The 13,311-nt window shown below is 48.4% G+C and overlaps 1 protein-coding gene across 1 annotated transcript in view; it reads right to left on the minus strand.

The window, feature by feature from the left end:
• Nucleotides 1–13,311, minus strand: part of LOC149326894 (uncharacterized) — a 103,591-nt gene that overhangs the window by 45,288 nt on the left and 44,992 nt on the right. The window contains exon 4 of the mRNA XM_089564718.1: nucleotides 6,435–6,486. Coding sequence (XP_089420844.1) covers nucleotides 6,435–6,486 — 52 coding nt within the window. The remainder of the gene's footprint in view (nucleotides 1–6,434; nucleotides 6,487–13,311) is intronic.

The raw sequence follows: 13,311 nt of genomic DNA on the forward strand, positions 1-13,311 counted from the left end.
TCTTTCCAAAAACATAAGTTAGAGAGCAAAACATTTATTAGGGAACACACAAAAATTCAAAACAATGCCATTTTTGTGGCGATTTGAAAAAAACAAGATAGTAAAGGCATGATATCTACGGACGCAATATAACCAGAGAAAATTTAGGATATACGTTTTGAAGGCAAATCACTCAGGAGCGCTGAGTAAAAAAATTGCTGAGGCTCAGCTTGGCTAAGCCTGGGGAATGCGAAGCATATTAGTGGCTAGGCTTGGTAATACATGGCTTTCCTTGGTTGAATACTTGGTTATTTTAATACAACCACTAGAAGCCTTCGCCGTGGGGGAAGACAACGGCATGGCTACAGCGGAACGCTGACTAACCCCGAGACGCGCGTTGGGTGAGCGTCTGGATTTCCACGGAAGCCTCGTCTGCCTGCCCGGTGGAGCGAGCGTTTCACCTACACCGAGTGTGAACGCGCGTTCGAAATGCGCGGGAATGCGCGGGTGTGACGGCTAGGGGTCCCACGGCGACGGCGCGAGGTGGAGGCCGGCTCTCTCATCCGATGTCACGTGGTGTGACGTCACGGTGTCACGTGGCGTGACGGCTAGGGGTCCCACGGCGACGGCGCGAGGTGGAGGCCGGCTCTCTCATCCGATGTCACGTGGTGTGACGTCACGGTGTCACGTGGCGTGACGGCTAGGGGTCCCACGGCGACGGCGCGAGGTGGAGGCCGGCTCTCTATCTGATGTCACGTGGTGTGACGTCACGGTGTCACGTGGGGGTCCCACGGCGACGGCGTGAGTGGTAGCTCTAGCAATATGCTTCGCATAAAAAATAAACTATCTGTACAGTGTCGTTCTTTAGGTACACAAAAAAATTACACGTGGAAAGAGCCTCGGTTCTCGTGCCATGCGGTGAAGCAGTTCCTGGTTTTCGTAAGGTAAAGGTGCACTCCGCACTTTCCGCACAAGACGTTCGTCTTCTGTTCAACTTTTCGCTCCTCATAGCACATCCTGCAGTTTCGCCTTTTCGGAATTTTTTGCGGATGGTGCGGCACTTCTTTTGGGAGAGGATCTACATGGGCAACTTCTTTTTCGTCAAGTTCTAGCAGCTGTTTGGTGAGCTCCATACTAAAAGAAAGTTGGTCGAAGTGGGCGCTCCTTTGAAATTCCGGTGACGAGAGGTGTTGCCAAGCATAGATCTTGGACATGCGGCAGACGTTCAAAAATGCGTCTTCGTGGAATAAACCCACCAGGACATAGGGTCACAGCTCGCTAATCAATAGCTGGCATAATTTTCGGGTAATTATCACCACTCAACGCAGTTGGATAACAAAGCCGACAATATGATTGGATACCTGACTTCCTGGAAATCTTGTGATCACAAAATTTGATGTTAATGCTGCATTACCACGAGTGCCAGGCTTTTTTTTTTCAAGCGCGGCTGCCAGGTTCCCTTTCGCAACAACACATGCACATTAGTTCTCAAAATTTCCATAAAAAATCAGAGCGTCCTCAGAGTGGGACAGTTTGAGCTGGTTCTACAAATGCAATGCCAAGACTAACCAATGGGTGCCACTAGATGCACAAGTAATGATTTCAGCATGTCTTAATCGACAATTTATTGCATCGATCACCGGTGATCGATTTGAATAGGCGTGTTAACGAAAGAGTTAGACTTTTACTCAGGTATTTTGGTCATATATTATCTTCTCTAGTCCCTGTGCGTCTTTGCTGATTGTATTTATTTTGTATACGTAGTTTGTAATCTGGTCACTCGCACTATCAGCAAATATAATGTTTAACACCAAATTTGATACTACCTCCTATATGAATATTTTTGCTCAACACAGAGACAAAGCATCTCCATTGCGCTACAGTACGTATAAATAAAAATAAGTGAAAACGCACAGTAAACACAGGAAATATTTCGCAACATCTTTGATTTCCCTTTCGCCATCGCGCATGGCAGTGGCTTCTCTGCGTGTAAGACGGCTTGAACACTGTGGAGTGCTGAGGTAGGCATAAGCTACTTCATCGGACCAAGCACTAGCAACTAAAGGTGCCGCGCCCCGTGTCGGCAACACTAGTAGCTCTTAGCTCTGATTTAATGACGGGAAAAGTTTTGGCGTCGTGAAAACCTGGCTTCAACTGCAGTCGAACCCCGCTAGAACGAAATTCACGGGGTGTGCGGAAAATTTCGTTGAAGCGGAAATTTCTTTGTGGCGAAATCAGCTCCAAAAAACCAAGATCTGACTGCACTGTTCATAAATATCATTTATTTCCAAAATATTCTGTCATCTTGGCTTGCGTCCTTTTCGTGGACGGGAGCATCGTGGTGCGAGTTTCACAGTCGGCCAACAACTGCACCGCGATTACGTCGTCATGCGCACGATGAAAGCGCTTACCGCCTGCAAAGCACCACGGCTTCACGCTCTTGCCGATGACAAGCGGGCTGCGCTTGTCGGAGCCGTCCTTGTTGCTGCAGAGAAGCAGTCACACGTTTTTTTGCTGTGCTTGCTCCATTGCATGGTTGGCCCTTTATGGCCTGAGTCTGTTGAGGTATTAGCGGGGTCGCAGCGGAGCACCAGACAGAGACGACCAGCGTGGCAGGCTTCTAGTTCCGAACTGCCCGTGCCGGGCGTGCGCCACGAGCACGCGCTGTCCGTCTTTATTTTCCTCTAGCGCGCGCTGTAACGCCGATCTCAGCACCGGCGCTTTATAGCGTCGCCCGGCGCTACAGGGCCCCCCGCCTAGACGGAACGGCGAAATGTACGCGCCGACAGGGTACAGATGGAGGTCACGCGATGGAGGGAGGGTCCGGTAAGTTCATGTCAGGGTCCGGGAAGAGCCATCGGGTGGAGGGCGCGGATTCAGGTGGACGAGCCTGGCTGCTACGCAACGGGCGAGGGATGCAGAAAGGGGATGGTGATGACAGCGGCAGCCGACATGAAAAGTCACCCAGGAAACGTTGACGGGATGGCCGGAAACAAGTACTCACGGCAACTGGTAGGGCTGACAGTGCGCTCGAGGATAGGCTGAAGATACACCGGCGGCCAGTCTTGCGAGCGTTTGCAGTGCGTTGCCCCAGAGGGTGTGGCAGATGGTGCTCGAGGCGGCGAAGCAACTTCAAGGCAGGCGTAGGCGGAGTGAGCAACGGGCGGCTGCCATCTGGCGGGAAAGCCATGGCCGACTCGATACTGGTAGCACTAGTTGGAGAAGTAGGGCAGAAGTCCGGCACATGAGCATCGAAAGGAACGGGATGCGCTGGTGCTCCGACCACAGGCAGTGCTGGATGGGGCCCGCCCAAACGCGTCCATGCCGCAAGCAGGCCACCACCTTCGGTGGCTGTGTCGTCTGTCGCGGAGGCAGAGTCACTTGCGAAGCTGGCAGATGCCCAGAGAGCCATGGTAAGCGGTGCGGGTTGCGCATTGTGAGCGACAGGGCTCTGACGGGGCTTGCAGGCGCGTCTCGCGATAGGAAGGACAGATGGGCTCACCGGGAATGGGCATGAGGTGGCGGCCCAGCTAGCGGTGTCAAGCTGCTTTGAAGATGCAAACACCGGCGGGGAGCAAGAAGGGCCCACATCAGTGGACTGGTCGGGCTTGAGAGAAAGCGCTGACACCGGGTCAGGAACCTTTTCAGGCAAAGTGGGGCTGGTGGCAACCGCCATGCCTGTTACTGCTGTCATCGGGTTGGCTTTCTCATCCGGCTCCTGATGACGAGTAGTGCTCTGCGGACCTTCTGAGGGGCTGGGAGTGTGACAAGCAGGCTTGGTCGTTGGCGAGGGCTCTTTAGCAACAGCGGGCGGCGGCTTCAACCTCACAGCAGAGGCCTGCAGAGCTGTTGGCGGTAGTGACGAGGTAGATGGAGATTCCGGAAGCCTCGGCACGGCTGCTGCCGCAGAGTCGTCCTTGGCTGCAGGAGGCTCTGGCGACAACGCCACTGAAGCGCAAGGAGGCAGAGCCAGAGACGCGGGTCGGATGGTAGTGGGAGCAGGAAGCGAGGCGGAGCTCGTGCGGATCCCACCTGGTGTTGCGTCGAGAGAGACAGCCGGGCTGGAGACGCTGGACGGGAGTGGCGGCGATGCGGCGAGGTGCTGCTGAGGCGGGCCGGGTTCTGATGAAGGCTGCGTGGGCGCGAGCGAGGCCGGTGCAGGGCCAGAGGCTGTCGGCGGCGAAAACGGGTCCTCTGCGTCGTAGAGCGGCGGCGGAACGTAGTAGGCGCCGAAGTACGCCAAGACGGCCGCACGCAGCTCATCGTATGGCCGGCCGCCGAAAGCAGAGTAGGTGAGCCGACGCAGGAGGTCGGCCGGGAGGATGTCACAAAGGACTTCGTGTTTGAACGGCTGGATGGTGATGCCGTTCAGGTACATCGCAGCCTCCAGTTGGGCGAACCACCCGCCGACGCCTGCAGGCCGGAACGCCGGGAGCGGCGGGTCGAAACTTGGGTGCTGCCAGTACGCCATGCTGGAACGCCGCTGGGAAAAAAGGCACGGTTCGCCGGGTCACCACTGTTGAGGTATTAGCGGGGTCGCAGCGGAGCACCAGACAGAGACGACCAGCGTGGCAGGCTTCTAGTTCCGAACTGCCCGTGCCGGGCGTGCGCCACGAGCACGCGCTGTCCGTCTTTATTTTCCTCTAGCGCGCGCTGTAACGCCGATCTCAGCACCGGCGCTTTATAGCGTCGCCGGGCGCTACAAGTCTTTGCGTGGAGCAGTTCTTTTTGCCAGATCATTTTTCGTCACATTATACCGTCGCGACGTTTTGTCATGGCGAGTGACACTGACAGTCTGAGCCTAACAAACGCTTCTGAAGTTATTGCGCTCATCGGCCTCACACAGGATGCACTAAGGCTGAGCTTGAGCCGAACGTCGTTTTGTATCCTCCTATATAATCCGCTCTTACTGCAGTACTTTCCCATTTCGGGGGTGTTTGGCATGAAAGCAGGGCTACTTTCCTAGTGTGAATGCCAAGACGCAGTCGAGATTTCGGACGAAGGATTATCATGACGCAAAGCTGCAGGAATTCTCAGGGTGTCGATAATCTTGAGCTCTTTGCGTAATTCTGCGGCCTGTCTAAAAACTGTTAATATAAACTGCAAATTTAGAATCGTGACACTCGAAAATTCACATGCTGCTGTTTACCGTCGGAAATTCCGGGATAGCGTCCCCACTCAGCTTATAGTCTGGAAGGCTTCATTGTGGTTGAGCCTGGTTGAGAACTATGCCTGGTTGAGCAAAATCATCCCGGCGACAACCTGCGGCCGACTCGCTCTGTCCTTAACGAGAACTGCAATGCGAATGCCGTGAGAGCGGCGCCAGCTTCTTTTTTCAGGGAAATGGCGAGTCATGTGGTTAGCCACGTGACCACAGCTGCCGATATGGCGGCTGGCACGGCGGATGCGCTCGTATGGAGCTGCAGGTTGTGACGTGGAGTGTCAGCTGGCTGTAACACCTCCACTTGAAGGTCGAATTGCGCGCCGATGACCGTGGCTTCACTACACCAGCAAAACTTTCGCTTTAGAAAAAAAAAATCGAGATTGGCAGTACGCGGTGATATATAGCCAGCAGGAGACAGACGTGTAACGAATTCGTAAAAATCTGTGCACATGCATAAAGGAAGTGTCGCCGAACCTCCTAACGGAAAAGGTTTTCGGAATGCCCCGGCACATTCGGCAGTATCCAAAAAAAGCATAGTATACGATGCGCATCTCTGACAGTCCGCACAGCGCAAACCTTCAGCTTTCACACGTGTATAGTGTGCGGGCTGCACAGGGCAAACCATGGTATATCATTTAGTGCCTCTCTGAGGACAGTTATTCATAGGAGTGGAAAATTAGGTTCTACTGGAGGACATATCGCAACGAACTGATAAAAAATGGGTCACAACGAAATGTTATGAATGCACGGGGTGAGCGGCTGGTCAATTCGAGAACAAGATTCAGAGGATAAACTCGTGTTCTCTGTATTTTGTCCTGGATTTATGCAGACTTAACTTAGTTGTGCTATAATAGCAGTACGAGAATAAATTAGAAGAATGCAAAGAACAGGCTGAGGTTTGTGTGCCGCGGACCTGCTCTTTAGTTGGCTGCGTTCTGATGCCTTTGCCTTTCGTACGCGCATTGCGGGGCTCTCGAGTGCGAGCGTTGCGTCTGACGCCCATCAAACGCTTTGAAAGAGGTGCACCGTTGTGCTCCGGTCTAGCGCTCCACAACCGGCCTGCTTACGGCGACCGAGCACAAGGGCCTCCACATGTGTGGGCATTGAAGGATCAACCACAAACAACGCCCGTTTGGCAGCTGGCTGGCAGCTGGCTGGCAGCTGGCTCCAGCTGGCTGGAGTATAAGTCTTGAACTGCGGGGGGCTTCATTATTTTCTAGCACTTGACATAGAAAGAGGATCTGAGCGCAGAGTAAGCGGCAGTGGCTGACACAAAAGCGAGGGTGCTCACCTTTTGCTTTTTTCACGTAGGCCCTGTCCATCTTGTTGTTATTGAAGTACATCTGAAAAGAAAACCCTCTGCTTGTAGTATCAGGATACCAAGATAGGTTTGAATATCACTGAAATGGCAGCATTTTTTGCACCAAGTTTTCACAATTTAAAAGTGGGGGTTGGAGACTATCATCGTTCAAATATGCAATTCCGGTCCCTCTTCACCACACTGCTGGGCGCCATGCACAGGCGCTTCCTTTTCTTCGTCACGCATCTTAAAGCCTTTCCCGACACCTAATCGGTAAAATACAATCACGGCTGTCACAACGACGGCAGCGCACATGCTCTCACTTCGGCTCTCATTCGGGGAGCATAAGAGCTTGTGCAGTGTGGATTGGAGAAGCCAGGCTTGTAAACACGAATTCCCTTTTACCATCAACACGCCAATGTTAGACAACTGCCCAACCTTCATCTGCAAATGGCGTCAACGCGAAAAAACCTAAAAAAGTAATAATAAAAGAGTAAAACCTAATAATAAAAACTAAAAACCTAAATAGAACACTTCATGTCACCGATTCCACAGCGTATTCTCTAGTCCAGAACTGATCCCATACTGAAATGGTGGTATCAGCAGTGACAATGAAATGTATATGATTTGTCATCTTTTCATCCGTCCTGTCGTGGCGTCTACCACGACAGGACGGATGACGGACGGATCCTTTTCGGGGCGTCTACGAAGCCACTGGCTGTGTTTACGACCTCGTTTCCAATCGAAAGCGAGCTGTCCTGGGCTTCTTAACTTGCCCGCCATTGGCGTTACGGATAATTTTGCCTTGCTCACTAGCCGACAGTAATGGCCTTGTAAAAAGCTACTCCTTGTGTTGGAGCTCGTGAAATTGATATTTGCTCTAAAAGTGTCCTCTAGCCGTGCCATTGCAAAAGGTGCTCCGATTAGAGATCAACATGTGTATTAATGGTGGGCCCTGATTTCGGTACAGCAAGGTGTGCATGTACCCCTCTCATGCTACTTCTTCTATACTTCCTGAAGAGGTTGCCGAACTAGAAACAAACAGGGATGACAGTAGGGTTTGGGACGTACCATGTTTGTGACAATGTGCGAAAGAATCAAGCGCTATTGCTTTTGCAAAACATATGAATACGCATAAGATCTAAAAATGATCGAAGCACTTGAAGCGAGAACTACTGTAGATGAATGGATGTTTCGCAAGGCCTGAAAGGAGGAGAATATGCCCCTTTTTTGTTTATACCATGTGTAAAAATAAAGCTGAACTCACGTTAACCGAAAAACCAATGTTCCTAAGCGTCTGAACCGGCCCTTTGAAGTTTGTCTCAGCCCTATGGGAGCGTGATGTCCGCAATGAAGCCTATAGACATGAAGTCGCTATTCCCGCTTTGACCAACTGGTTGCCGAAAGTTGTCTTGAACTTTTCTTTTCCATTGATGCAGCGAATGCCCGTCTTCGAAAATCGGCGGGGCGTGGATGCAGTAAAGCTCACTAAACGCACTGTCAAACCGTTATAAATATCTGGGCGTCACACTAACAAATAGCCTAAACTGGAACACTGACATAACTAACGTATGTGACACAGCCTTTCGGAAACTTTGCCTTCTCCGTCGTAAATTGAAGCACGCCACCGCCGAAACTAAACTTTTATCTTATACATCATTAATAAGACCAAAACTTGAATACGCATGAGTAGTATGGTACCCTTATACCAAAACTAACATTGACGCTATCGAAAGAATCCAGCGTAAGGCAGTCAGGTTTATTTTTTCTAAGTACCGTACTACTGATTCCCCGACAGTGCTAATGAAACAACATGGAATACCGACACTGGAACGTAGAAGAAAAATTCAGCGCTTAAAATTCATGTTCCTTCTTAAATATAGCCTTCAGCTGCCGCGGTGGCTCAGTGGCTATGGTGCTCGGCTGCTGACCCAAAAGACGTGGGTTCGATCCCGGGCGCGGCGGCTAGAATTTCTTTTGAGGAGAAATTCTAGAGTCCCGCGTACTGTGCGATGTCAGTGCACGTTAAAGAACTCCAGGTGGTCGAAATTTCCGGAGCCCTTCACTACGGCGTCTCTCATAGCCTTAGTCGCTTTCGGACGTTAAACCCCACAAACCAAACCAAATATAACCTTCTTGCTCTAACTCCTGATCCATACATAACACTACTTACGGCACGCCGAACTTTGACACGATGACTCTCTAACGCCATACAGCATCATAACTAATGTTTTTAAATATTCTTTTTTCCTCGCACGATAACAGATTGGAACAACTTACCTCTGCCTCTTCTAACCAGCATTGATTCAATGGAAACCTTGAATTGCTCTTATATGTTTTTGTTGTGTGCTTTTTGGTTGCCCAAACTAATGGTGTTTTTTCCTTGCTGCATGTTTTCCATTTCATTTATGGATATTTCATTAATCGGCTTACTTCTGTTTGTTTATGTTTATGACTATCCCAAATGAAGAGCTCGGTTTGCATTTCGTTTAGTCCTTGTTTTGCTCATATTCTATTGCCCAAAGAACAAGTGTTTTCAGATTATTATTTGCTATCTTCGTTCTGTATACTGATGTCATATGTACGCCCCTCCTGCTTGGGCCGTAAAGGCTTGCAGTATTGAATAAATAAATAAATAAATAAAACCTATCGACCATACCTCGAAAACAGAAAAATTACTGCACCTGAAGCCTGAGAAGCACAAAATGCTCACAGCGCTCAGTAAGCAGGTTGTAGAAATGGGGGAAATAGAGAAGGGCAGCGGGCCGCGCGCCTGAGATTCGACGATCATTGGTGCACCTGCGTCAAAGATTTTCTTCTCCGAAGCCATTGTATCGATCGACGAAACGCACCATTCGGCCCTCCCTATAGAAGGAAACAGTGTTCACCATCTTTTACGCGGCGGTCGACAGCGCTGGCCGTAGGCGATAATCTGATTGTCTAACGTCAAGAGGTCCTGAAAGCGTTTCCTGCAGTTAGAAATCGGTAAACTAAGCGGCAAATAATCAGAGGAGGTTTCTTGGGGCTTAGGCGATACATGCGTTTCAGTGAGTGCTTCCAAAGGGAAAAGTCATTCCTTAGTTACAGCCAATATTTCGCCATAACGAGGTCTTACAGGACTCCGATTTTTTTTAATACATTGAGGGACCATTTGCAGTTCTAGGAAATAGGCTGTCATTCGTGGTATTTTGAAGTATTTTAAAAGTAACATTTGAAAACCTGCTAATCATAGATAACGTGCAGTAATGTCCACCATTATTAGATAAAAAGTTTTGAATATTGAAATATTGTAATGTAGTGTCGTGAAAATATTGAAAATAACGGTTTATTCTCCCATCTCTCCCATCGAGGAGTTAAGATTGTCATATGAAAGAAAATGGGAACGTTTTTGACCATTGCAAAAACGTTAATAGCAGACGAAGCGAAGCCTGCCGATGGGACCTGTTTGGACATATTGGTTGTTATAGTGAAACCCTCCTATATATGAGAAAATTGTTGCATGAAGAGTTGGTGGCCATGAAAATAATTACTGGCGATGTTCATGCAAAACTTTTCCTAGCTAACATTTCCAGTTCAATGATGTACTGAGAAAAAGTGATATTACGTAACAAATATTTATACGAGGCAATGTGTATTCCGCTATTTTACCCTTACGGCATACATAATTAAAAGCAAGAGAAATACTTTATATTTCGTATTCACCGGCATGTGCGACATTTTCGCTTAGTTCCCGAGGTTCTGGGAATTCTTTAAGAACTTTTTGAATGCCATCTTAGTGATATAACACGCAAACATATCTGCGATGGTGTGACGATCAAAGTTGGGATAATCGTTATCTTGTAGAAGGCACTGTGAGCACTCGCGAAGAAAAGGACATGTCTCATACTTTGGTTTCGTAGAGTGAATTCTCGTAAACGTAGTAACACCTGTAGAAAGGACTCGGCTTACAGGGTTACCTCAAATACTCTTGTTTTGGTTTAAAAATAAGCAAAGAGAACAAGAGCTCCTGAGCTTGGAATATTGTACGAACCCTTCAAACAGATAATCAAGTCTGGATGTGCTGAGAGTGGACCCGTCTTTAGCAAGCACTGTCTACTCTCTCTGCTGTTCTCGTGGCTCACACTATTACCACTACGGCAAAGAAAGATGACCCAGACACACACATCCTAAATGTGTGGGCTCTTCCTCGCCAGGCGGAACAGTATGCTTCTGTCACCCTGATGACCCCTCGGCTCTTGCAGCTTTTCACCCGAATACCGCACGTGCGCGGCACTATGCAAAGCTATAAAGCATGCAACCCGTGGATGCATGGTGCGTCTGCCTGTCCTCTACGGTGGGCAATCGACATCTTTGGAGTGTGTTTCATGCCGTGGAGCGCCCTTCTCAGCTTGCAAATTACACAGAGAGCATTCGTCTTGCGCTGAATCTGGATGAGGATGCATTTGCACAACAAGCGGCCCGCCAGTTTTTTCCACACCATAACTGCACCTCTACATCTCTTCCTGACTTGTCAGTTGCAGAGCCCTCCGATGATATTACTTCTTACCTAACCATGGCAGAGCTGCTGGCATGTACTGAACGCCTCGAAACTGCCCCTTCTGCCGGGCACGACGGCACACACAACTCCCAATTCCGTAACTTGGAAGGGACTGCTTTTCAAACGCTACTTGACACTTCCAGCGATGAAGATTTCATCTTCTTGTGGTGTTGATGAGGTTAATTCAAAATTTTTGAAGAACACTGAAGTATTATTTTGGCCAGCATTTTTGAACAGTCCCTACAGCACTGCATTTTGCCTCAGGACTGAATGGTGGGTAAGGTGGTTCCGCTTTTCAAATCCGGTAATGCTCATTCTCCTCTTAATTATAGACCAATCACATTAACGAGCATCCCGTGCAAATTATTAGAGCATATAATGTACTCTAACCTCATAACGTTCCTCGAAATAAACTTATTTTTTACTCCTGTCCAACACGGTTTTCGCAAACACTACTCGTGTGAACCACAGCTATTATCTCTTACTAACAGCATAGCGTCTTCTCTAGACCAGGGATCAATAATTGATTGCATTTTCCTAGATTTCGCAAAAGCCTTCGGCAAAGTCCGCCATAACCTGCTCCTTCTAAAATTAAGCATTCTGAACATTGGTTGCCGCCGCGGTGGCTCAGCGGTTATGGTGCTCGGCTGCTGACCCAAAAGACGCGGGTTCGATCCCGGCCGCGGCGGCTAGAATTTCTTTGGAGGATAAATTCTAGAGGCCCGTGTACTGTGCGATGTCAGTGCACGTTAAAGAACCCCAGGTGGTCGAAATTTCCGGAGCCCTCCACTACGGCGTCTCTCATAGCCTTAGTCGCTTTGGGACGTTAAACCCCATAAACCAAACCTGAACATTGACCCCTGCATCATAAAATGGATTGAGTGTTTCCTGTTTAGTCGCTCCCAGTTTGTTACAGCTAACAATTTTACTTCATCTACTTGTTCTGTAAAATCCGGTGTCCCACAAGGCTCTGTTCTGGCCCCGTTATTGTTCCTAATGTATATTAATGACCTTCCTGACTGTGTTTCCTCATCCATAAACCTTTATGCCGATGACTGTGTTCTTTATCGTGAAATCACAAACGCTCATGATAACATACTCCTGCAGTCCGACCTTGACGCGGTATCACATTGGTGTAACAATTGGCTTATGACTTTAAATGCCAGTAAATGCAAAATCATGACAATATTCCGCCGTAGCAACATGCCTATACCTTACTGCTACAGAATTAACTCCATAGCTCTCGAAAATGTCACATCCTTTAAATATCTCGGAGTTTACGTCACAAACAACTTTTCATGGCATGTTGATGTGAAATATATTACGAGCAATGCTAATCACACTCTCGGTTATCTGCGTAGGAACTTATCTCAAGCTAAAAATAATCTCAAAGTAATTTTGTATCAAACATTAATTCGACCGAAACTAGAACATGCCTCCGCAATATGGGACCCAGCTCTTTCCACACTAACCGACGACACCGAAGCAATCCAAAATCGATGAGTGCGCGTCATTCTGTCTAATTATGCCCGTACTACAAGTGTTTCCATAATGAAATCACAACTAGGTCTATCAAACTTGCACACTCGAAGGAAGATCTCCCGTTTGTGCCTGTTTCAAAAAAATTATTTCAATAACCCTTTACTGAAAAGCGAACTCTTTTCTGAACCTACTTACGTATCAACGCGTGTCGATCAGGCATATAAAGTTCGCGCCCCACACTGCCATGCAAATCTGTTTTCTGACTCTTGCTTGCAAAAACTATAACGGACTGGAACCACCTTCCCCCCTCCATTGCCTATATTCAAGATCCTGTGGCATTCAATGACGCGCTAAAATTTTTTTGACTGTCTACCCTGCTTATTTCGTGTTTTTTCTTATCGCTCGTTTGCTGTGTCTAGAGCATTTTGTTTCTTTTCTTAAGCCCTGCAACATATGTTTCAATATTTATTTATTTCCAAATACTGCCGGCAGCAGTGCTGCCCAAGCAGGAGTGCTTGCACGCGTTTGCTTTATCTCTCTCTTTTTCAAATTGTTTTGTTGGAATCTTGTTTAACCCTGTACCCACCCCCTCTGTAACGCCTCCTAAGACTTGAGGGTAAATAAATAAATAAAGTGGGGCATTCTAGTGTCATGCAGGGAGAGTGGGAGCATTACACTGCGGTTCCAATACCATAGTCCGGTCAGCCTCCAGTGTCTCATTGACCTTCGCCAAATTTCCCTCACACCTAACAACTGCAAGCGTTACGAAAACTTTCTCACCACACGCTTGTCATGACGGCTGGATTCCCATAATTGTTACCCATATTCCCAAATCGCTTTCCCGCCCCC

The sequence above is a fragment of the Amblyomma mixtum genome, chromosome 10, assembly GCF_055824585.1.
Source record: "Amblyomma mixtum isolate Tamu chromosome 10, ASM5582458v1, whole genome shotgun sequence".
NCBI lineage: Eukaryota > Metazoa > Arthropoda > Arachnida > Ixodida > Ixodidae > Amblyomma > Amblyomma mixtum.